The following is a 22,710-nucleotide window of genomic DNA, read 5'->3' on the forward strand; positions in this document are numbered from 1 at the left end:
GGCACAGAGCTTCGTCAACTGCAACTCAGCAAAAAAGACTCAAAACTATCACGAAACGCAATCATCTAAAGAGAAAGAAACATGTAAAGGCTTTCCTTCTTTACCTGTAATCCGTTTGCTTGGGTCAAAGACGAGCATTTTCTGCAGCAAATCAACTGCATTAACCGACATGTTTGGGAATCTAGCGGCAAAGTTTTGTCTTGGATACTGTGGAAGCTGTCTTACGTATCGTCTAGCGTTGTCGTTTCTTAAGAAACCTAGGCTTGAATCATCTGGTGAACCTATCTATAAGCTGTGTATTGAAAAAGATATACCAAATATGAGTTTGTTTATGGATCTTCAAATAAGAAAAACAGAACAAACAGAGTAACAAGATGGTTCAATATTGATTATGAAAGTTTCCTTTTTGTGGTCCTTACAAGTTACAAGTGATGAAAGTAAAAAATTACCTCAGTGATGAGTCTAAGCTGCTGAATATAATCGCTGCCCGGAAACAATGGCTCCCTGGTCATCGTTTCACCGAGTATACAACCAACAGACCAAATATCGATAGCTGCAGTGTACTCTGAGCAATTGAGGAGCAACTCTGGAGCTCGGTACCAACGTGTAACAACATATTCTGTCATGAAGTTTGTCTCTGAATTAGTCCTTGCGAGTCCAAAATCCCCAATCTTGAGGTCACAGTTTGCATTCAGGAGCAAGTTACTCGGTTTTAAATCACGATGCAACGCATTGGCTGAATGCACATACTTGAGTCCTCGCAACAACTGATACAGGAAGAACTGCACAAAAATGGAATCTACGATAATAAATAAACCTGAGAGCGTTCGAACAAAAGAGAATAACACATGCAGAGAGGTTTATGTGTGTACCCGTGAATGATCATCGGTCAACGGTTGGTTTGAGCGAATAATGTGATGAAGACCAGTGTCCATTAACTCAAAGACAATGTGAACATCATTGAAGTTGTCTCGCTGCGGTGGTCGTATTATGTCTTTAATGGCAATGACCTGTGAGATGAAATATCATCACTCCGCAACCAGATCATCATCATCTACAAGAAAAAAAAACGTTTGGAGGATAATACAAAGCTTACATTGTCATGATCCATATGCTTAAGAAGCTTAATCTCTCTCAAAGTTCTCTTAGCGTCGATGATGTTGCCAAATGCATTACCAATCTTCTTGATCGCCACTTCCTCACCCGTCTCCGAATTCCATGCAGCACTAATTCAGAAAATTATACATAGAGATCAAGAAATGATCGATCCTTCAAACTCAAGACATATAAAAAGAAAAAGACTGACCAGACGATGCCAGAAGCGCCTCTGCCGATAGGACGAAGAGGAGGAACATACTTTTTAGAAACTTCGAAGAGATTGCCATACACATTATACTGAACATAACGACCACCAATGATACTCACCCCTCTGTTGCTGTCATCACCGAAGTATGCCTCCGTCGACATATCTCTCTCTTTCTTCCAACAGATACTGAATTGAGGTAATGAGATCAAAACAAAGAGCTATACTATAAATAACGCGGGAATAAGTAGAAAAAAGAGGAGTTGGAAGAAAAGATTATAGCGTGTTGAGGGTTGTTTGTTTGTGGGGTTTAAAAAGAGGAACAAGAAAAAAACGTGTGAAAGTGTGAATCCTTTGATGAGAAATTGAGAGGAAGAAGAAGAAGAAGACGAGTTTTCTCGTATGACCCGTGAGTGAAAATCAACTCACGCCATTGCTTTTTCTTTTGAGGAGGACGACGACGACTTGATTTTGGTCTATAAGTCAATGTGCTTTTTAACCGGACTACTCAAATCCAAAAAGAAAAGATATCAAACCTAACCGAACCGGATAATTCAAACCAAAAAAACGTATTTAGCACTCTCATCGAAATTTTCACCATACGATTCTGACCTAACTTATGGTTATAATAGGAGTTAATATATGTTTGGATCTGGATGGCTTCAAGATGTGCATATTATAGAGTTTTATAGATAAGTTTTATAATACCTTTACTTATACAAATAGTACTTTCTTCAAAGCATCTCATACAAACGACTACAATATCACAAACCCCTAATGACAATACATCCAATACCAAGATGGAACACTTAAAGTTAGACCATCTGTACACACAACAATCACAGTTTATCAGAACTTTTTTCCGGCAGCCTTTCTTGGTGATGTTGCCAACATGGTTGATGCGCCCATCGACCTGAGGTTCTCCAGTAATGTGTCTCGCCCCGATAACAGAATCTTGAAGAAACAATCCACTTCTTTCGAAACAAGATCTAGCCCATCCGATAATGCTGTGACCGAGTCCTTCAACGGTTGCAGCGAAATGGGATCTACTGACCCTTGTTGGATCGCAGGGTAAAGCTTCTGAACACCTGAATCAACTGCCTCGAGCTCTTTCAGAACCGTTAGCCCCTCTGATAAGAAAATGTTCTTGATTTCTGCGTTCATGGTGTTCTGCATTTCCATGAAGGGTTGTGCCCATGGAAGCTCGTTTGAGACTGTAAGGTACATCAGAATCTGCGATGAACCTGAGAACGCTGCAGCAAATACACCACTGATGTATAAGGTCTTAACCTTCACACCGTATAGAGCCCGCATCAAGACTTTTCCTTTGGCCGAGTTTTTCACCTTGGGGAGGTTCAAGGTTTGAACAAGACTGCTCATGATTGCACGGCAGTTTTCGATTCTCGGGTTCTTGGAACCAATATGTTTCTTCCAGCTGTCTAGTGATGATTGGGCTTTCGACAGATTCTGAGGAGAGTTTGCCTCTAAGTTATGCAAAGCAAACTGGAGCAGAAGATGGCCTTGGTTGAGACGGGTTAGCTCAGAACTAAAGGCATTGCAGAGATCAAGAAGCTTCACACTGATGTCAAGATAGACATCAACCCACTTATCCTCCCAATCTGATACAGGAAGCTCAAGATCGGTTATAAGGGTCTTGATACTGTTATGTGTCTCGCAAAGAGATTCCATGGCTAGTTTCATCCATGAAACAGTAAGGATTTGGGTCTTTTCCTTAGGGACAAGGTTTCTAACAGAGGATGCTAAGTTCGTCTCAAAATTGTTCAAGAGTGAGAGAAGCTTTGAGGGCAGTACCGAGTTCTTTGAAGATAGATTCTTGAACGGGTTTCCAAAAGGGAAGAAACCCCGTGGAAGGTCTTGTGGACGAGCCATTTTTGTAAAGTTTCAACTGAAAACAAAAAAAAACAGAAGAAAGAAGAAGAAAGATAGCATATCAATTGTCACATACCATAAAACAAAAAAAGAAAATTCCTTTGAATATATTCTGGATTCATACTACTACAAGATCCAAATACAAAAAGATCATTACTTTGATTGTATTCAGGATCCATACTACTACTAGATCCAAATACAAAGATCAAATGTTCTTTAAAAACACTTTCTCTCGTCTTTTGGATTATCAAAGTATGGTCCATCTCTTCTCAACAGATCTTAAAAAAAAAAAACAAAGAAACACAAGCAACATCAAATCATGTTCTTCAGTTAAAATTTAGAACTCATACAAAAAAAAGTCAACCAATAATAATTTAATTGTTCCAAGATCTAAAAATCTTTCAAATCAAATAGATCCAAGATTCAACCTTAAGAAGCTACAACTATCTCCAACTTACGGGTATATAAAGCAAAACCCAGATCTTAAAATCAAGAATCCGATTAACCCATGTCGAAATTCACATAGGAAAGAGATGAAAGACATCAAATCCAAACACAAGATAATCACAGACACAACATGAAGCGCAGACAAAACTATGAAGGCAAACAGACTAATAAATAAGTAAATAAAGCTCACCTAAAGAGATGGAATCGCTGGACAAAAACTACACCGGTAACTCCAAAACTATGAAACTCGAATTCGCCTGATAGAAGTTTCTGAAGAGACGGAGAGAATTAAAAGAAGAAGAAGAAAAAAAAAAAAAAGGGAATCAAAAGAGACGTGTCAGAGAGATACAAATCTTAATTAATAGTACAAGAAAAGTGCGACAAGGATCAGTGTTTGTTCTTACCGACAAATCAAAAGACTATACTTTTTTGCGGATACAGAAATTTCCAGGAAAGATAGATAGATAGGTTTTACTGAAACGCGTTGTTCATGTATTCATTCATATATGGACCAAACACAAAGTTGCCTTATTTTTCTACAGATAACACCAAACAAAAGCAAACTAAAAATTGATAAATATAATAATAAAATATTAAATTAGGTTTTTATTGACGTTGATTTTGGTGGTAGACGGACGGACGAATGTGTGGGATGATAGGAGACTAGGTTCCAGTTACGGGGCTGTGACGGAAACACTCAAATGACAGATCAATGCGTGTACGGCTACGATGTGTTTGGTCAATTCGGGCCTACTTGTTATTTTGTTTTAGTTACTGTACACCAGAGGAAAAAGTCAATTCTAGCCAGCGGATCTAACGGCTCAGAATTTGCTGATCGTTTAGTTTTGTATTCTCTCAATCATTCAATTATTTTTAGTATAGGTAGGCTCTAGTGGGTATTTTCTTTTAATCAAATGATTTTCTATACTGACTTTTCTTTTCCAAAAAGTAATTAATTACTAGCTAAGTATCCCATTGGAAAAGATAGATATACATGTTTTTTGTAAGTGACATCATCTTAAAACCAAATGAAAATATCTCTCATGTCACGTAGACGTTACATAACTCTGCTGTTAGATTTATGATTTAATGCTAGTACTGTTACTGTACATATATGTTTTAATCAAACAAGGTATATATAATGTGCTATAAACATTACTATTTTTTTCGTTAGTGACGATAAATTTATTAATATTTATTGTTGTCAATTATCAGATGGTGCATGTATATATATATATATCGACGTTTGTGTACGCAATACATACACATATTTTACTCTTTCTCCTCCCACAAAAAAAGCTTTGTTGGGGTGGTTTAGTTTTCTTCAAGAAATAGCAAAGTATTACAAAACGGAATGACTTTGGAGAAATGTATATCAGTGATTTAGTAATGTTATTTTTCGTAACTTTTTTTTTCATATAGAAAAGTAGTTGCCTCTAAGTTTACGTTTTCCTCCTACACGAGAAGAGAATCCGGTCGTCGGTCGATGACAAGTGTGTACTTATATTGTGTTTTGAAGACAAGCAAGTTATCCAACTTTGATTGTAAATTTAATATTCGACCCTGCTGCTTTCAAATTCTTGCAACTTGGAAAATTTCAAGATTGATGATAATCACAACTTGTTCTATCCATGGTGGAGATAATTTTAGATTATTTGTGTGGAAACACAATCAATCACGTGAGCTTAAAGAGTCCTTTTGTGGGTCCATTTTGCCCCATACCGGTTCTAAAGCGATAAGTTCAATCCATCGACCAATCCCCTGCTTATTATGCTAGGGGCCGAACATAGCTTCGAGGTCGGGTCCAAAGTCCAAACATTACATTACATATAAATAACTTATAATGACATGTGAATGTGATCGTTCGTTGACAAAAGGGTTACAAAGAAGAAGAAAGTTAATTCCGTAAGGCCAAAAGAAGACTCGAAGAGCCAAAGAATGAAAATATTAGGTAAGTGAGACAATAATATACCGGGAAAAAAATTGAAATATAATGGCCGTGTGAAATGGAAAGTCACTTAACCTTAGTTGACTCTTTTTTCACCTCAGCTTTTGCTGATGTTGCCGTGAAGCGCTCTCACCACTTTCACTACCCGCCGCAGCAACCACAGCTGTCTCTTGTCTCTCGCGGCTTCCATGGTCCCTTGTCGTTCGTCGTTCCTGCGAATATATCATCCAAGCTTCAGTCAGACATCTTTCAAACTCGTAAAGAGATGTAAAAAATGAAAAGGGAAAAAATGACTTGTATATATACATCTCGAAAGAGTAGATCTTCAGCTTCAAGCATGTGTATGATATGACCCATTTTAGGTCTCTTGTTTGCATCAGGATCTACGCAACGCAAAGCTACGAGCAACACTCGTTTAAGAGCCTTTGAGGATGGTGGTTCGGGTATTTTCGGATCAACTACTTCTTCTGATCTTCGGTTCCCTACCATTGATTTCAGCCAATCCACTAGATTCGTCTAAAACCACAAAAACACATCATAAACAAATTAACAAAAGCATAGATGAAGTCGATCAAGCAGGGTTTAATGTTCCGGTGCAGCCATGAATAGCTAAATACCTCTCCTTGAGGGCGACTATAATCAACCGGGTTTCTTCCTGTGATTAACTCCATGATTAATATTCCCAAGCTGTAGATATCACTCTTCTCGTTTAACATTCCGGTGCAAGCATATTCTGGTGCTACATAACTAAACAAATAAACCCCACCAAGTTAAAGTTATTTCCAAAGATTCCTACAGCTTGTATGGGGAGGAGAGAGTGAATGAGTTTAAGAGTTTACCCGAAAGTTCCCATCACACGGGTAGTAACATAACTGCTCTCGGAACCCAAGAGCTTAGCAAGTCCAAAATCCGAAACCTTTGCATTCCATTGGCGATCAAGCAAGATGTTGCTTGATTTTATATCTCTATGAACAACCTTTGGTTCAAGACCCTCGTGTAGATACGCCAATCTGCAGATATAACAAAGGTTTTACATACAACTATATGTAGCTTATAAACATAGAGGACACAAATCAAAAGCTATTCTAGGATTAATACCCTTTTGCCATCCCGAGTATAACATTCATACGGATATCCCAAGTTAGAGGGCTGACATCGCCAACATCACCGTGAATCCATTGCTCCAAGTTACCATTATCGACAAAGTCATACACGAGCATCCTGTAGCAAAGAACCCGACATTAGATCACAACATTGCTTTTTGTAATACCGGAAAGCAAAACACCAACAGGGGTAGTTTACCTGTATGCACCTTCGACGCAATACCCTAAAAGCCTAACGAGATTCTTGTGCCGTACACGCCCAATTACTTCCACTTCTACTTTGAATTCCTTCTCTGCTTGACCCCTAGCAATTAAAGGACAACACCAACAACAAATCTTACAGATCATAAAGATCAAAATCCACAAGCATAGTCTATTATTAGTAAAGACGTTACACACATGTGACCCTGACATAATCTATACATTACATCAAAATTCAATAATAACAACTCTTGATCAGGACCACAACATTGCAGTTAAATAAGAGAAGGACTCTGATTGCGATCACTCTTAAACCCTCATACCTACCTCTGCTCTCTACATATAAAAAAAAAATCCAGAGGCATCTTACCTCAATGGATCTAAGCACATTACAGGATAAAGTATAGAATCAGACACAAACTTCAATACAGAGGCAGACTACAAATAAAATTCCCTAATTACGCAACATTGCAAAATCCACCATTGGTAAAACCAAAAACCCCAATCTAGAAACGAGTAATACAGAATCAAACTTTATGATGAAACCCTAAAACCCTTATCTAAAAATACGTAAAGGATGGATCTTTAGAATCAAAAATCGAAACAGTACCTATTGTTAAGCAAGTTCTTGACGGCGACTTTGGTTCCATCAGTTAAAACGCCACGGTAGACAATCCCATAACCACCTTCTCCGATAACATTCTCTTCACAAAGCCCATTCGTGGCCGCTTCAAGCTCTCTGAGAGTATACCATCTCCCCCATCCAAGATGCGAAACCTCCGGCCCACAATTCCCACTGCCGGAATACGACGCCGTTTCGCTAGCACTAGCCGTTCCTCTACTCTCACCACTCGACACTCGATCTGAAAACACCACTCGATGCTCGATCTTCCCTATATCGACCTGGATCTCCGCCGGAACAGGCTGCGTCTGCGCCGGAACAATCTCCTTGATCTCCTTGGAAATCGGCGGCGTGGCTACTGCGGCGGAAGCGAAATCGTGACGCGGCTTTCGATTCTTCCGGCGAGAAGTTAGACAGAGGGAGAGAAGGAAGAGAGCAATGACAATAAGAGATCCGAGTAAGATTCCGATGACAACCCATAGCCGGAGACCAAAGATCGATGTCGGTTTCGAAAGCTCAGTATTGAGGAAAGCAGCATCGTACACCGACATCGTACTACTACTTTCACTTTTTTTAGTTTATAGATTCTTCCGGTTACTTCGCATTACATGTGCCGGAGATAACTAAAAAAAACTTTCCGGCCAAAACATGTGCTTCACCGCATCAAGTGTTGAATCGAGGAAGAACAACCAATCTAAAGATTCGTACTATTAACACAACAACAAATAGATAAATCAAAAAAAAAAGGAAGGAATTAAAAAGAAAGAAGGGTTTTGATTGGAGTGATCTGTATTGAATGAGCTGTCTTTTTGAGTTTCCTGTCTCAGTGGGTGACGGTGAGAGAAGGTTACTATTAAATGTCGAGATTACCCTTTTAGGAAAGTGGAAATTAAACAAGTCTTTTTGAAAAAGTTTCGAGGAGTTTTTGGGTAAATACCACGATCTCGATAGCCGTTGGGACTTGGGGGTGGTCTGGTTATGATAAGGGTACGGTTCACTGCAATTGTACCAATAATCTTAATTTGTGGTTTACATACACATTAGTAGTATATTCCACACGGTGAAATCGTAGATCATTCATTTGTCGTTGATCTGCGATTTCACCGTGTCGAATATATTGGTACAATTGCAGTAAACCGTGCAGTGAACCGTAACTACTAATGTGTCGTTAATTAATAATAAATTAATTATTAATTTGTGGTTTACTATTAATTTTATTTTCTCTCTCGTTGTCAGACTTTTTAAGTCTCCAATAGAGTGTGTCGTGTCTTTTTAATTTAATATCTCAGCATTATTTTTTCATTTGTCGTTGTTGGACCGACCTCCCGATGTTGCATGACTTCATATAAAGTCTTCCTTCGGTCGATGGTGGTTTGTTATCCCCTCTCGTTTTGTAGTTTCGATATTTTAATGGAGTAAGAGTGAGCTATATTAAAAAAAAAAACTTTTTTCTCTTCTACAACTTTATATGAAAAAAAAACTTTATATGAAGTTTATATGAAGTTTATATGAAGTTTATATGAAGTTTATATGAAGTTTTTTTATTTTACCTAATATAGAAAAGTAATGAGTTATGTGGAGTACCAAAAACTTTTTCCTTGTGTGTGGGAATTACTTATACTATGTTGAAGTATGTGTTTTAGCATATAAACATACATGTTCAGGCACGTAACCTATTCGATCAGCTATCCCCTTAAATAAATAACCACCAAGCTTCAGCTGGTCTTCCGTCCGTAGTCTTCAAGTAGGGATGAAACCAGTAATGCCGTAGTCCATTCCGTATAAAAAAACTAAAGTAACAATTGAATATTACAAAAACAAACGCTAGTGTCTGCCTTTCTACACGGACTTTTATGATATGTCTACTATGATGTGACTTTTATGTACAACCGCCTCAATCTTTTGGTCTAGTCATATAGTCTCAGGTAATGTGAGCTCGACATGAGACTCTAGACACTGAGCCTAATACCACTGGATAGAGTAATGGTCTCTTCTCTTTCTTCTCATTCTACTTAAATCTCTATTTGGCGTTGTATGATGATATCAACTTCCGCTGCATAAAACATAGCAATCATACCGTAAGCTCATACGAAAATTTGTTACTTCTCAATCGCAGTTCTCAAGAGTCAAAAATGATTAACACTTACTTGTTCTTCAAACTCAGGACTCCTCAGGTTTACAGACAAATTTCTCATCAGTAAGAGGACCTAATGAACAAAAACAGTCTTAACGAAACTTTTCGATTCCAGACAAGTTCCCGAGCAGAGAGTTTGTGATTAACATACCGTTTCTAGGTTTATTGGATCCATTTGCTTTAATCTTTGGACATGACCTGTTGTTTTAGGATCAAATACACTTCCTATGAAGCTGTAAACTTCAGCAAAATTAGGCATCACTGTGTTGAAAAAACAACAACACCAAACAAACAAACAAAGTCATAGTCAGTAAGTATACATCGAAAAGAGCGAATCTTGTGTTAGATATGTGCAAAGTAAGAATCGTTTACCTCTATGTGGCTTCCCACAACTTTCTTGGTCATTTTTCTCTGTAAGGGTTCGAGTTCTCTGCTTATCTCTACTAGTACTAGTACTGCAACAGTTCTCTGTGACTCCCAGTTCCTCTACAATCCCAAATTCGTTACCCCACATTATTATCAACTTAACAAACAAACATAGCTTCAGGTTACTAACACCAATCCACAGCAAAAAAACAAGCAACATAGAGTACCTTTAATCACTGAATTTGGCGTGCAACGCACTAATCCATGCTTAGGAGTGCTACTAATCACTGGCCGTGAATTAGTGTTGTATAAGTAGTCATGCTGAAGCAATGCGTTGGACGATGTAAGAGCAACTGCAGCAAAAACACAAGCATGAGAGAGGTTGAGATAAAAGACTTGAGACGACTAGAAAGACAACAACAAAAAGGTAAAGTAGGAGAGAGATGAAAGTTTACCAGATTTAGGAGCCTTCTGTGGATAAGGATGATTGGCTTTCCTCTTTGGTCGAGGAGGTGGGAGATGTTCGTTAGTCCCATTCTTCTGAACTTTGAGAAAGTATTTTTGTGCGTGGCTTCGTATCTACCAAACCAATAATACTGCATCAATCATCATAATCCAACGCAGAACAGAGAGTTCAAGAAACTACTGTTTCATCAATGTAGTTACAGTACAGAGACAACTCAAATCGTATAAATCGAATCTTGAATTACCTGGATCACCGTTTTGGATCCAACAAAGGCCTCGATCTTCTTCCAATCCCGGTCAAATCTGTAATCAAAATTGACAGGAATGATCAGATAAAAGATTTCATATGGGATTTTAGTCAGATAAAAGAAGGCAGAGAGGGAGGTAGAATCCGTTAAAGCATACAAATGGAGAGCTTCAACGAACTTGTCGTGTTCTTGCTCCGTCCAGTTCTCCCTAGACTTGGTGATTGTGTACGGCTTTCTAATCTTCTTCGTCGGATCCTCAGAAAACGACATCATATTTTTCCTTGCGGTCACTGGTATCGTCGTTGCCGTTTGGGTGTGGGTAAGAGTGTTGAAACCAGCTAAATTCATATTCGTAGGGATAACAATGAGCTTCACTAGGATTTTACTATCGTCACCATATAACTGTTTGAAACAGAGGAGCTGATGCTGTTATATGCCGCCGGCTTGGAGAAGCAGACAAGGGTACAAGCGTAATTTGAGATATTAAATTGATTTAAGCCGAACACGTGTAAGGAGCCGGTTGCTCTGGTTCAGAGCGTGGGACTAACAACTAGAGGCCATGTGGACTTTGACGCCACGCATAAATTTTTAATCCACGGCAGATGACGAGCCACGTGGATAACGATCGTAACCAGGCAGTAATAATATTTGTGACATACAGAGCTGGTTTTGATTCCGTAAAGATGGTTTCGGGAACACAGACGACGCAGCAAACACACAAATCTATTTCAAAAATACTAACCAAACCACACAAGTCTCTCTTAGTTCATCACGACCAGACCCAAAAACAAACAACAAAATTCTCTCTCTTAGACAAGCTCATCAGATGTTTCTACAAACTGAGAGAATAAACAATGATTACAGAGATAAGTTGGTTGATACCAACTAGACAACACACGACACCGTTTTTGGAAGGAACACACAAAAATGGGTGCTTGTTTTGGTCTGTGAATCCTAAGAATGTAAAAAAGTAACTAAAAGAAAGAAAAGAGAGAAACTCACAACTGGAGAGACCCTATTTCTTTTTCTAATCAATCCAACGTGTGATACCATCATCTCCTACCATTGCCAATATCTCCACACGCACGTCCAACACCGCCTGCAACATTGTTTTAACATTTACACAAATCAGTCCTTTTTCCCAAGAATTGGGGTTTTTCCTTTTCGGGCGTTTTTGTACTAGGTCAGAGACTTACCGAGGAATTCCTGCAGTTAACAAGCCGGCATTCGTCCAGAGAACCTTCTAGACTCCAACTCTCCCACACGTCAAAACTATGGCTAGCAAACACAAACTCCATCCTTCGATTGATCTGCACACACACAACCACTTTTAGTTTCCACAAGAGCACTTTCGAGTGATCAATGGAAGTAACACTCTGTAATGTAAGAGGTACCTGCAGTAACTTCCCACCAGCAGCAAATGATCTCAGACCAACAGTGTCCTGGAAAGCAAGTTCATGCACCAAAATCAATTAGCCATTCATAAGAATATTTTAGCTTTTTTGTAAATGGGCTTTGCTCATGGAGCAACAAGAGGCACATGCTCTTCACCCAACCACTTTTAACAAGGCATGGCAAGTATGATTAAGGAAAAGGAAGAGAGAGAGAAAGGTTTACCTTGTTTCTGTATGCAATAATGAATTGTGCAGCAGGATCCCGTTTGGATACATTGGACAACGTATCGAGGAACCAACCACCGTTTTTCGTTCTTTGCCTGGAAACATGGAGGCCCGAGAGATCTTTTGCATACAAGGCTACTACATATCCATCTTTCAGAAGCTCACTCGACTTTCCAATGAACTTCTTACTTGACATTACAAGCTGATTTGGGGAAGACTCTTGCATTGCCTCAAGAGGTGTTTTCCTATTTCTGGAATCTTCAGGAGAAGCACATCTAGAACTGGAACTCAATACTTCTTCCGTGTCACTCATAGCAATATCGTCTCTTCGCGAAGTACTTTCTTCATGTAACCCTGAGGAACCCTCCGCTTTTTGCATGTATTTTTGCTGTGAATGTCTCTTTTTGGCTTTCTTACCGGATCTGCTACGTCTTACTTCAGATTTTACTGCAGTATTTTGAGAAACGTGTTGCTGACCAGGGCTCAGAGATTCCTTTAATTCACTAGCCTCTCTACGAACGACCTCAGCGCTGGTGAGAGTACTTTCTCCCGGTTGCCTACTGGTCGATTCCACTATTGCTAATTTCTCATGTTTGATGGGTGATTGTTCTTCTTCTTCTTCACTTGCTTCACTTTCCTCAACTTCCTCATCAGAAACGGTGTTACTTGGTATTACACCATCTAAGAAGAACGAATGCAAGATAGAGATGGCCTTCTCCCTTATTTCCATCCATACTTCCTCACTGTAGTCTGCACTACGAGGTAGTATTAACACATTTGGCATTTCCTTCACCTGCAATTAAAACAAGATGTAATAATGCAGGGTAAACAACATAAAGAGAGAAGATGATGCAACAAGAGAATAGGCAGGCACAAATACGAAGTTGAGTCAACGAAAAAGAAATTGATACCCATGCTTCCATCCATTGTGGACCTTCAGCACCGTCAAGGGCGCAGCCAGCTATAGTGCCATCAATTAGAAGTTGTTTCACAGCACAATCATCCAACAGCTGGCAGCTTCCAGTATTTACAAGAAAAGCCCCTATCATATAAAATCAACCGGAACTAAAGGGAATGAGAGAAAGCAGAAAGTCCACCATCTTCAATATACATAACAAGGAGAACCGAACATCAGTTTGACTACCAGAGAAGAAAACTCATACCAGGTTTTATATGCTGCAAACACTCTGCATTGAGGATCTGAACCGTGTCATTTGTTAATGCACAGTGAAGCGAAATGACATCACTTGCTGCTAGTAGATCATTTAATGTATCCATTCTTCGCGCTGCACGTGGGAATCTCGAGGGCCTGATTCGCTCTTCATCTCCCTGGACAAATGCAAACACAAACTATTGACAACAATCCAAGCGAGAGGAACTTGAATGAATAGCATATTCGTAATATGCAGATTAGGCATGTAGGAGCGAAACACCTCTAAACCGTTCCACAATTATATTCATTATAAAGAAACAAAGAGTATCATCCTAATAACAACACTCTCTATTGGCATCTCCATCGACATTGCGAAGATACGTACCTCTGGGACATCAAAGTAGAGCACACTCATCTTGAAGGCCAAGCTTCTGCTAGCCAAATATCGAGCGGATACAGATCTGCCAACTATACCCAAAACCATACCACGACACCGTCTCATTCCTCGGCAAAGCGGCTGAAGCGATCCGAGCCATCCAGATGCAGAAAGCGCGTGGCGAGAGAGTAAATGCGTCCGTCGAAGGAGTCCAAGGATAAGCGCCATGACTGTATCTGCGATTTCCTCGGCTCGGGAAGTATCTACATGGACAAGTCGGAGACCTAGGTCGGCGGCGAGTGTGGAATCGACAGCGCGATCAGCAGAGCCAAGGCACAGAATGAGCTGGTGAGGACGGAGTCGGCGTTGAGCTGCACGTGGAAGGTATGCGAGGGAATGGAGGAGAACTGCGGTGGCGGACTCGATCTTACCATCGGCGATGCGACTGAGAGGGACGTATTCGACACCAGCAACGCCGGCCAGGGAGTCCTGCTCAAGCGCACAATCTTCGATACAGTTGAGTGTGACGACGTGAGGCGACGCCGGTGACGGCTGGTCGCGATGTGGCATTGTCGCAGACGAACGGATCTTGCTCATCTCCTTCTTCTTCTTCTCCCTACTCTCGAGGAGTGAAATTTTGATTTTGGGAACATAATTGATTTAGGGTTCAATTTTGTAACTCTGATAAATCTAAGGGGCTAAATTGCATCTATCATAAGTTAAGAGCTTCAAGTGCAATTTTAAACAAATTGAAAGGCATATTTATTTGGTCCAAACTTCCGATGCTGATGCTCGCCCTAATACGACACCGTTAGCGTGAAGATAAAACGACTGCGTTTCCGTAAAGTTTTTATTTAATTATGATGCCATTGACTGACAAAACGCAAACCAAGTTACAGGTGAAACATGTACACTCCCTATGCCACACCAAAGGACAAACTCCAGAGTTAACAACAACAAGAACACGAAATCTCTTTCTACACAAGAGCAACGACATAGACACAGACTTGAGAAAGAAAAAGAAAAAGAAAAAAAACACATGACTAAGGGAAGATTGGAACTCGCTCGTGTGCTACTAAAAGTATATGAACAGAGCCGATTATATATACGCAAAAGAGGGGAAACAAACCGCTGAAAACCAAAAGCTCTATACATCTCTATCTACCAAAATTCTATCTTTACTATGTCATGATTCTTCTTAGGATCTCCACGTGTCTAAGTGGGGTTTTTAGTTGATGGTGGTAAGTGATGATGATCAGAGAAACCTCCTACGAAGATTACTCGTTGTTGCTTGATACGAACGCATGAGTAATCCAACTCCAATGCCTACACCAAGGCACATCCCAAGGCCTATCCCAACTCCAACTCTGACACCTGCATTAAACCATGAGAGTTGACCATCCTCGTCAACATACATCCCTTCTGGGTAGTACCTCTGTGCCATTTTCATTTCAGACTCATCGTAATCATCAGCTTCTGATTCCATGATCTGCATAAACCAAACGACAAACAAGATTAAGAACCAAAAAAGTGGGAGCTTTTCACGCCATTATATGCAAACAGAGATGATAATCCATGTTAACAACTCTGGAGATATCAAAGAATTGTCTCTTGACATATTACTATATTTCAACTGCTGATCAGACAACATTCCAAAAGTTTCAAATACAGCTGTAGATTACACAAGAAAACACTCAAGAAGAAGCAGAGATAAGACTTTGTAACATCAACAGTCTAAATTTTCAGAATCAGCAGTAGAGTCATAGAAAACACTCAATCAAAAGCTAAGTTTACCAGAAAATTGCGAGTGATAATAATAACCAAATATCAACTACAAAATGCATACAGGACCAAAGAAGTAACCTTTTAAAATCCCAAATCTTAAGTTAAGAATAGTCACTTGCGGGCTTGGTACAATCATCAATCAGAGAGTTCTAAATCCGAATCACAGACAATCGTCAAAAAGAGAATTGAGAAATCCGAATCATACCTGTACTTTGCTTTGCCGGGCCAAATCGTTACCAATGGTAGCAATGTCTTGCTCTTTGCCAACTTCCTCATCCTCAGGGATAGCGTCGAGGGTGACGTGTCTAGCCACCTTCCTCCTTGGACTAGCCTGAATCGTCTTGGTCAAAATAACTGGAACACCGCCACAACAACCAGCTATATAAACCTCCACCGACGGAGACGAAACACCACGCTTTGGGTGGAAAAACGCAGAAGAAGAAGAAGAAGGACCCGAGCCGTGTCCGTTGCCCATAGCTATGTAACAATCCATACCCCATCCAGTCTTGGGATCACTCACAGTTCCGTTATTCCACGCACCTTCGATCCTATCAAGGTTCCCACACAAGACCATATCGTCGTTATCGTAAACCTCGACATCAACGCATCCGGTAACGCGCACGGTCTCAGTGCTAACGTAAGTCACCTCAGAGGTTTCACGGTCGACTCTATCACGGCGGAGTTTAAGAGACGCCGTCTGGGAAGAAGGAACCCGAACGCCGTTAACCTCAAGGGAAGCGCCGGTTTCACGGGGAGGGTGACGGAGGGTGAGAAAGTCAGGGACGTTCTCAACAACATAGGGAGCGATACGGACGTAGAACAAACGAACCTCAAGCCAAGATGATTGTGACAACGCAATCGAAGATGCCGAAGACGGCGGCGGCGATACGGAGGATGTATTCATGTGGTACGATTTGGTGGTGGTAGTGGAGCCAAAAGGATCCTGATGAAGATGATCTTTCGAAATCATCTATAGAACAGATTTGATTCAAGAAAAAAAAAACCAAATTCGCAATCTGAATTGATGAAAAATTTGGAAGGATTGAGGAGGAGAAGAAACAAAGAGATGATGATGAATGAGTTTGAAGGAATCGAACAGCAACTCTTTATTTTTTATTTTTTTTCTTGTTTGTTTGTTTGTTTTGTTGGTTTAGGTTTTTGGGGGTTTCAGATATCTTGGAAGGTAAAAATAAAAAGTCAAATTCTTACAAATAAGTTTGACGCCGAGTAAATTACGGAGGGGTCAAAGGTAAGAAGAAACCGACAAGATACAACAATACCCTCCTCGTGTGTGACTCGCACGTGTGCCTTTTTTTTTCCTTTCAAGACTGGGCCACAATGTATCCTCTCGGTCTCTTAAGTGGGCTTAGATCAATTTTTGGACTGGGCTTAATATAAATTATCTTACACCAACTTAAAAAAAAAAAAATGCAAACTACACAAGTTTTGAAAAACATTATTATGTGGTGGAAGTCTGAGTTTTTTTATTCATGTGTATCCTAAAATTATGACCATGTTTACAAGATACACACCTCGTTTACTAAGATCAGCCCAATAAGCCCTGTATTGTTTAATGTTTACCTGTATGATCATTGAAAATTGCATGGACTATAATATCACCATATCTATTTTACCACCCAAAAGAAGAAGAAGAAGAAGAAGAAGAAGAAGAAGAAGAAGAAGAAGAAGAAGAGATGGATGCACTCATCATGCATTGAGTGTATAAGTGAAGTGATGATATATTACAATGAATGATGATGATACTGTCTCACCAAACGTACTATCCACAAGTTAATGGATATATAGCTTTGTTTATTTTATTTTCTGAAACCGACAGCGATTAAATCCGAGAAACTTTTTACAGTATATTTAGTAAAGAATGATTCACGATAAAGCAAAATTCATTTTACTCATTCGGGTCATTGACCGTACGGCAATTATTATTTTTAATCATAACCATTTATATTCTTTTAGTAGACGTCCCTTTTGATCTATCTAATCTATGTATTGTTTTCAAAAGAAAAATTATAAGGGATTCCTCACCGTTGGATCGGAGATCTTGTCGGATGAATTGGACCAACTTTGGATATACATTATTTATAGGCCGGCTATAATGTTTTTTTTCTTCTTCCTTCTCTTTTTTTGTTTACACCGAAAAGATTGGGGTTTTGTCATTTCACCATCCAATTAGGTAAGTAAGTAGACGAATCTAATCATACTAATAAGATTAATCTGACATCATAATTTTAATTATCGTTTATTTTTAAATAACAATTTTGCAACTCATGTGTATGTCCGCAACTGAAGATCCGTGTCGGAGGTTTACTTTAAGTTGATTTTAATTGCATCATGTAGTAGCTTAGTAGTAGTAGTAGTAGTAGTAGTATGATTTTGACCGTATTTTAGATCTCCTTGTAAAAGTTTAGTAATACATTTCGTAATTTTTAGTTAACACTTAATTAATTCGTAATCGTATTTTACGCTGACGTTGGATTTTTATAATACGCAGAAGTTAATCAACTGATACTATAATATATACTTTGTTAATCCTTAATTTGTATAGTCTGCAATTATATAATGCTCATCTCAAATAGTTAAGATAACTATACGATCCCTGATTGTACGTATATCCACCACATACATACAGAAACACTGTCTGTTATAGTATTTCTGTAGCACGACATATTTCTAATGGTTAAGATGAGATTTATTTTTTCTTTCAGTTAACTTAAAACTAGTAAAAAAAAATAACAAGATAAGACTCTTCTAATTAATGTCAAAAACAAGCAAACCCATAACTAGCAGCTGCTGTAACTAGTATTCAAACCATCAATAATACCATTTTCAATTTTGGTCAAACTATAAAGCAGAGTGTTTTTTTTGTCAAAGTTAGCCAAATAATTAAAGAGTCGTTTAGGTCAATTGTGTTACTTTCCTCTTGGGTTAATTTAGTCAAAGTAGGAATCAACGGTCTAGATCAGACGCTGAGGATGGTAAGACCAAGGGATGGCTAAGAATTGACTATATATTAAGCCGCCTTTTCAAAAGAAAACTAATATATACAAATTTTGAAAATTTTGTAGAATAAAAAGTATATAATAAAAATATAAACATGAGAGAAGTGGGCCTGAGATTCCACTCTAAGTGGCCCAGAATACTACAAATCTCGTCACGTCTCGTTTCGTCGTATACTCGCAGTCGCAGCGTTGTGTGTGGTTCACGCGCAAGCCAAACACAATCCAAAACATAGTAGTGACATGTATACAAAAAAGCTGCTCCACTTGTATAATTCGTGGACGTAACAAATATTTTATTTATTAGAGAAAATTAAAAAAAAAAAAAAATCTACGTGGGCAAACACGTGGAAATATATAGCTGTTTCCCATTACAAATGTATATATTTTCTTTATGTATTTGTATTTTTTTGGGGTTTTGTCTTTATTTGGAGAATCGAATTCGTGTAGAATTGGCAAACTGGTGATGGTGGGATAGCTTAGCCAGGACTCAATTATTAGATCAAATTTCATATACATAAAACTTTAGAACAATTCAAATCATATAATGGAATAAAAAGGAAATATTGGCAATTTTGAGTGACCACATTATCTTCTTTAATATTTTTTTTTTCTTTTTTTGCTCTCCTTATACTTTAACCCAAAAAAAAGATATATTTGTTCATTTCGAGTAAAAAAATTTGGTTTTCTAATAATTTTTTTTAATTAGAATTACAATACTAGTATAAAATTTTTAATTAACTTAAAAGATAGCTCATAATATACTAAAAAATAATTAATTGAGTTGTCCCTAACATAATGAAGATTAAATAAAACAAATAATTACAAAATACTTGTATTCAACAGATTTGGATAATTCGAAGTAGGTGGGTTACTTACTTGACTCCAAACCGCACATACCTAAGATCTTGTAATATGTCTCTCTCGGCACCATTGTATAAAAATGACAAATCTTGTGATACTCCCCGAGTATATGAAACTTATTATTAGGAATTATGTCCCCAGAAAAAACATAATAAGTTTTGATATATATTTTATCTTAAAGTAGGAAATCATTAAGAATAGAAAAAATGACGTGGATAAGGTGAGAAAGAAAAATCAAAAAGAGTCAGAAAAAAGGAAACAACAAGAACCAAAGGACGGAAAGCAGCAATGCAATGCAACGACGCTCAGCTGAGAGAGACTCACGCGCTCTTATTTACCTCACGCGTGTGCATGTTAACATAACACGCGCGTCAATGAAATGAAACCAAGAAAGAAAGAAAAAAAAGATATAGTAGATCTCTTCGTCCCTCTCTCGTACCACACCATTCATTCATTCATTCATTGAGATTGAGAGACTCTCTCTTCTTCTGGCTCTGCATGCATCTCTCTCTAATATATCAACCAGTACTTGTCAGGATTTGGGCCTTTCTTTATAAAAATAATTATACGACCAGTGTGTGTGTGTCTGTCCAATCTCTCTCTTATCGTCTTCTAAAGTTTTCATTCTTCCTTCGTTCTCAACTCTCTCTCTCTCTCTCTCTCTCTCTCTCTCTCTCTCTCTTATAACTCAAGAGACAAAATCATTCTTTTCTTTTCTTACATCTCTCTCTCTCGGCATATTCTTTAGAAAGTTAACCTAAAAAACAGAGAGCAATGAAGGTCCATCTCTCTCTCTCTCTTTCTCTCTAACACTCTACACGTTTTCAAGATTTGATTCCTAGCTAGGATTCGTATTTCTATAAGAAAAAAATTGGCTTGGATTTGTTTTTTTTTCATCTTGCATCTGAATGTAACAAGCACTTTTTTCTCTCTATGTATATTCTTTACTAATGAACCTCTGAATGAATCTATTCCTTTATTTTTGAAACAAGTAGATGTGTGTGTTTATTAGGTGCGATCTACTTCTTTTTGGAGTCCAAGAACAGAAACAATCTCACTTTCTTAAAACTTACTCTGCTCTTATTGCAACATACATCTCTTTCTTTTTCCCTTGGGGGAATCTTATCTGTGAAATACAGCTTTTTTCACTTACTATTATTTACAAAATCAATTCAAAAATCTTATATTGAATGATGCACATGGCTCTGTTTTGCAAAAGTCTGCTTCTCTACTATGTTCACACTACTCATACGCAATTACGCATGCATGTCACTCTCTCTGTAAACATAACGTATCAGTAATTTTGTTTTATTTCTGGTTTTAACGTTAAGAACATATCCGTAATTTTTTTTAGTATCTTCTGTGAAACCTGCAAAAATCCATGTTTTTATTATGTTCTTGGTGATCCAATTGTTTTGTTTTTAGTTGCATGATCTACAAATTCCGGAGATAAATAAAAAACAATAGGAAGAAGAGAAGATTAGATCATCTTTGCGATCACATGTATCACTTGTAAATTAATTTCACTAAAATCTGTTTGTACTTTGTAATTATTTTGCAGAAAATGGTGTTAAACCTGGATTTGCATGATGATAAGGCAAAACAAAAGGCCCTTAAAACGGTTTCTACTCTCCCAGGTAATCATCACTAATCTTGTATAATGTTGGTTACAAACTTACAACTACACATTAGAAACAGGGACAGAGATCTCTGTTTAGTTCTCGCGTGGATTAATGGTTTTTCTGTCCGGTTTAGTCTCCGATTTGGTAGGTAAGGAAGGTGTTAACTGAGGTAAACATGTTTTTAAATTGCTTTATTGTTGATGAACAATCACGAGCTGCTCTGACAGAAGTGTCTTTCTTTTTCAATAGTGACAATACGGTAAAATGTTGCGCCATATTTCAATTATTTCTGAAATTCATTTATTTTATTTCTTTGGAATAAAATCAAATCTAGGCCACTATAGCTTCTTTGAAATATGTGCCCATCTCATATGCTGTCAAAGATTTGTTTTTGTTTGTTTGAGTCAAAAGTGTTTTAAACTCCTTATTGGTATATATTGCTTGTAAAATGTTGCAACTTATATGAATAGGGCAAAAACTCGAGTGTCTGTCTACCAAAATGGTTAGAAATTTCATCTTGTTTTTTTTTTTTTTTTTGTTGTTCTAGGAATTGATTCGATTGCAATGGACATGAAGGGGAAGAAATTGACTGTGATCGGAACCGTGGATCCGGTGAATGTAGTAAGTAGGCTAAGAAAGTATTGGCCCTTGACGGATATTGTACTAGTAGGACCTGCGAAAGAGCCGGAAAAGGAGAAGAAAGAGGAGCCGAAGAAGGAAGGTGGTGGCGAGCCGGCGAAAAAAGAAGGAGAAGCTCCCAAAGAAGAAGCGAAAAAGGAAGGAGAAGCGCCAAAGAAGGAAGAAGAGAAGAAAGAAGGCGGCGATAAGAAGGAGGGAGAGAAGAAAGATCAACCGCAACCACAACCCCAACCACAACCGGTTGTGCCGCCACCGGAGCAGCATGTGTTGGAACTTGTAAAGGCGTATAAAGCATATAATCCTCACCTAACAACATATTACTACGCTCAAAGCATCGAAGAAAACCCTAATGCTTGCGTTATATGTTGAAAACATATATTATATTATATAATTTGGGGGAAAATGATGAACCGATCTATAGTGAGGATGAAGAATAAGAAACAGGATATATTGATTCGGTTGGATCATCGGATATGTTTTTTCTGTCCTCGATAATGCGAGGAAGCTTAATTTCCTTAAATTGATTTCGATGATATGTTTTCTGTATATATCGTCGATAGTACTAGAATTTTTTTTTTTTTTGTTTTACTTTGAAGGGAACTTTCTGTATATAATGGTGTTATATATGTACGTTAGTATTTGAATTTGTTTGTTAATACTTAATTATCTTCAGATGTCCTTGAGTTAATATTGTTTGTGATACACGTTTCTTTGTCGACGTTAATATTTCTCAAGGGTTTATAATGTAACAAATTCTATGCACATATTTTAGGGACTAAATCTCTCGAATATTTAAGTGTTACTGTATATATCTATGTAATATAACGATTTTGCTATTCCGTAATTTTGTCATCTTCGATCTTGTGATTTTAATTTTACAAAGTTATTCTATTGCAGGAAACTGTATGTTT

At 38.1% G+C, this 22,710-nt stretch overlaps 7 protein-coding genes across 9 annotated transcripts; 1 reads left to right on the top strand and 6 right to left on the bottom strand.

The window, feature by feature from the left end:
* On the bottom strand, positions 1 to 1,760 carry LOC104738640 (mitogen-activated protein kinase 11-like). Of its 3 annotated transcripts, XR_759802.2 has the most exons (6): positions 1,307 to 1,759; positions 1,097 to 1,226; positions 873 to 1,010; positions 450 to 782; positions 105 to 292; positions 1 to 18 (listed from the first exon to the last, which is right to left on the bottom strand). XR_759802.2 is itself a non-coding variant. In XM_010458810.2 (5 exons), the coding sequence occupies exons 1-5, from the start codon at positions 1,465 to 1,467 to the stop codon at positions 269 to 271; spliced, it is 786 nt and encodes a 261-aa protein (XP_010457112.1). In that variant the 5' UTR covers positions 1,468 to 1,759; the 3' UTR covers positions 28 to 268. The 3 variants fall into 3 exon arrangements, 2 of the variants coding, with proteins under 2 accessions (XP_010457112.1, XP_010457111.1); XM_010458810.2 differs by lacking the exon at positions 1 to 18 and having other exon boundaries at positions 28 to 292; XM_010458809.2 differs by lacking the exons at positions 1 to 18; positions 105 to 292 and having other exon boundaries at positions 300 to 782; positions 1,307 to 1,760.
* LOC104738641 (protein BPS1, chloroplastic) lies at positions 1,972 to 4,181 on the bottom strand. Its single transcript, XM_010458811.2, has 3 exons — positions 4,045 to 4,181; positions 3,831 to 3,910; positions 1,972 to 3,209 (listed from the first exon to the last, which is right to left on the bottom strand). Exon 3 carries the CDS (start codon positions 3,191 to 3,193, stop codon positions 2,153 to 2,155), a length of 1,041 nt encoding a protein of 346 aa, XP_010457113.1. The 5' UTR covers positions 3,194 to 3,209; positions 3,831 to 3,910; positions 4,045 to 4,181; the 3' UTR covers positions 1,972 to 2,152.
* Positions 5,386 to 8,316, bottom strand: LOC104738642 (probable serine/threonine-protein kinase At1g01540). Its single transcript, XM_010458812.2, has 7 exons — positions 7,503 to 8,316; positions 6,891 to 6,995; positions 6,687 to 6,809; positions 6,428 to 6,598; positions 6,206 to 6,335; positions 5,895 to 6,104; positions 5,386 to 5,800 (listed from the first exon to the last, which is right to left on the bottom strand). The coding sequence occupies exons 1-7, from the start codon at positions 8,063 to 8,065 to the stop codon at positions 5,681 to 5,683; spliced, it is 1,422 nt and encodes a 473-aa protein (XP_010457114.1). The 5' UTR covers positions 8,066 to 8,316; the 3' UTR covers positions 5,386 to 5,680.
* On the bottom strand, positions 9,079 to 11,141 carry LOC104738643 (protein REVEILLE 3-like). Its single transcript, XM_010458813.2, has 8 exons — positions 10,885 to 11,141; positions 10,725 to 10,782; positions 10,470 to 10,593; positions 10,242 to 10,367; positions 10,021 to 10,134; positions 9,800 to 9,909; positions 9,662 to 9,721; positions 9,079 to 9,567 (listed from the first exon to the last, which is right to left on the bottom strand). The coding sequence occupies exons 1-8, from the start codon at positions 11,073 to 11,075 to the stop codon at positions 9,535 to 9,537; spliced, it is 816 nt and encodes a 271-aa protein (XP_010457115.1). The 5' UTR covers positions 11,076 to 11,141; the 3' UTR covers positions 9,079 to 9,534.
* LOC104738644 (C-terminal binding protein AN) lies at positions 11,433 to 14,536 on the bottom strand. The gene is made up of 7 exons (XM_010458814.2): positions 13,885 to 14,536; positions 13,510 to 13,675; positions 13,258 to 13,388; positions 12,345 to 13,139; positions 12,122 to 12,169; positions 11,924 to 12,037; positions 11,433 to 11,826 (listed from the first exon to the last, which is right to left on the bottom strand). The coding sequence occupies exons 1-7, from the start codon at positions 14,470 to 14,472 to the stop codon at positions 11,755 to 11,757; spliced, it is 1,914 nt and encodes a 637-aa protein (XP_010457116.1). The 5' UTR covers positions 14,473 to 14,536; the 3' UTR covers positions 11,433 to 11,754.
* On the bottom strand, positions 14,785 to 16,815 carry LOC104738646 (uncharacterized protein At1g01500). Its single transcript, XM_010458815.2, has 2 exons — positions 15,866 to 16,815; positions 14,785 to 15,364 (listed from the first exon to the last, which is right to left on the bottom strand). Exons 1-2 carry the CDS (start codon positions 16,628 to 16,630, stop codon positions 15,131 to 15,133), a joined length of 999 nt encoding a protein of 332 aa, XP_010457117.1. The 5' UTR covers positions 16,631 to 16,815; the 3' UTR covers positions 14,785 to 15,130.
* LOC104738647 (heavy metal-associated isoprenylated plant protein 3) lies at positions 19,972 to 22,462 on the top strand. Its single transcript, XM_010458816.2, has 3 exons — positions 19,972 to 20,318; positions 21,100 to 21,175; positions 21,708 to 22,462. Exons 1-3 carry the CDS (start codon positions 20,313 to 20,315, stop codon positions 22,166 to 22,168), a joined length of 543 nt encoding a protein of 180 aa, XP_010457118.1. The 5' UTR covers positions 19,972 to 20,312; the 3' UTR covers positions 22,169 to 22,462.

This window comes from Camelina sativa, chromosome 14 (assembly GCF_000633955.1).
Source record: "Camelina sativa cultivar DH55 chromosome 14, Cs, whole genome shotgun sequence".
Lineage (NCBI taxonomy): Eukaryota > Viridiplantae > Streptophyta > Magnoliopsida > Brassicales > Brassicaceae > Camelina > Camelina sativa.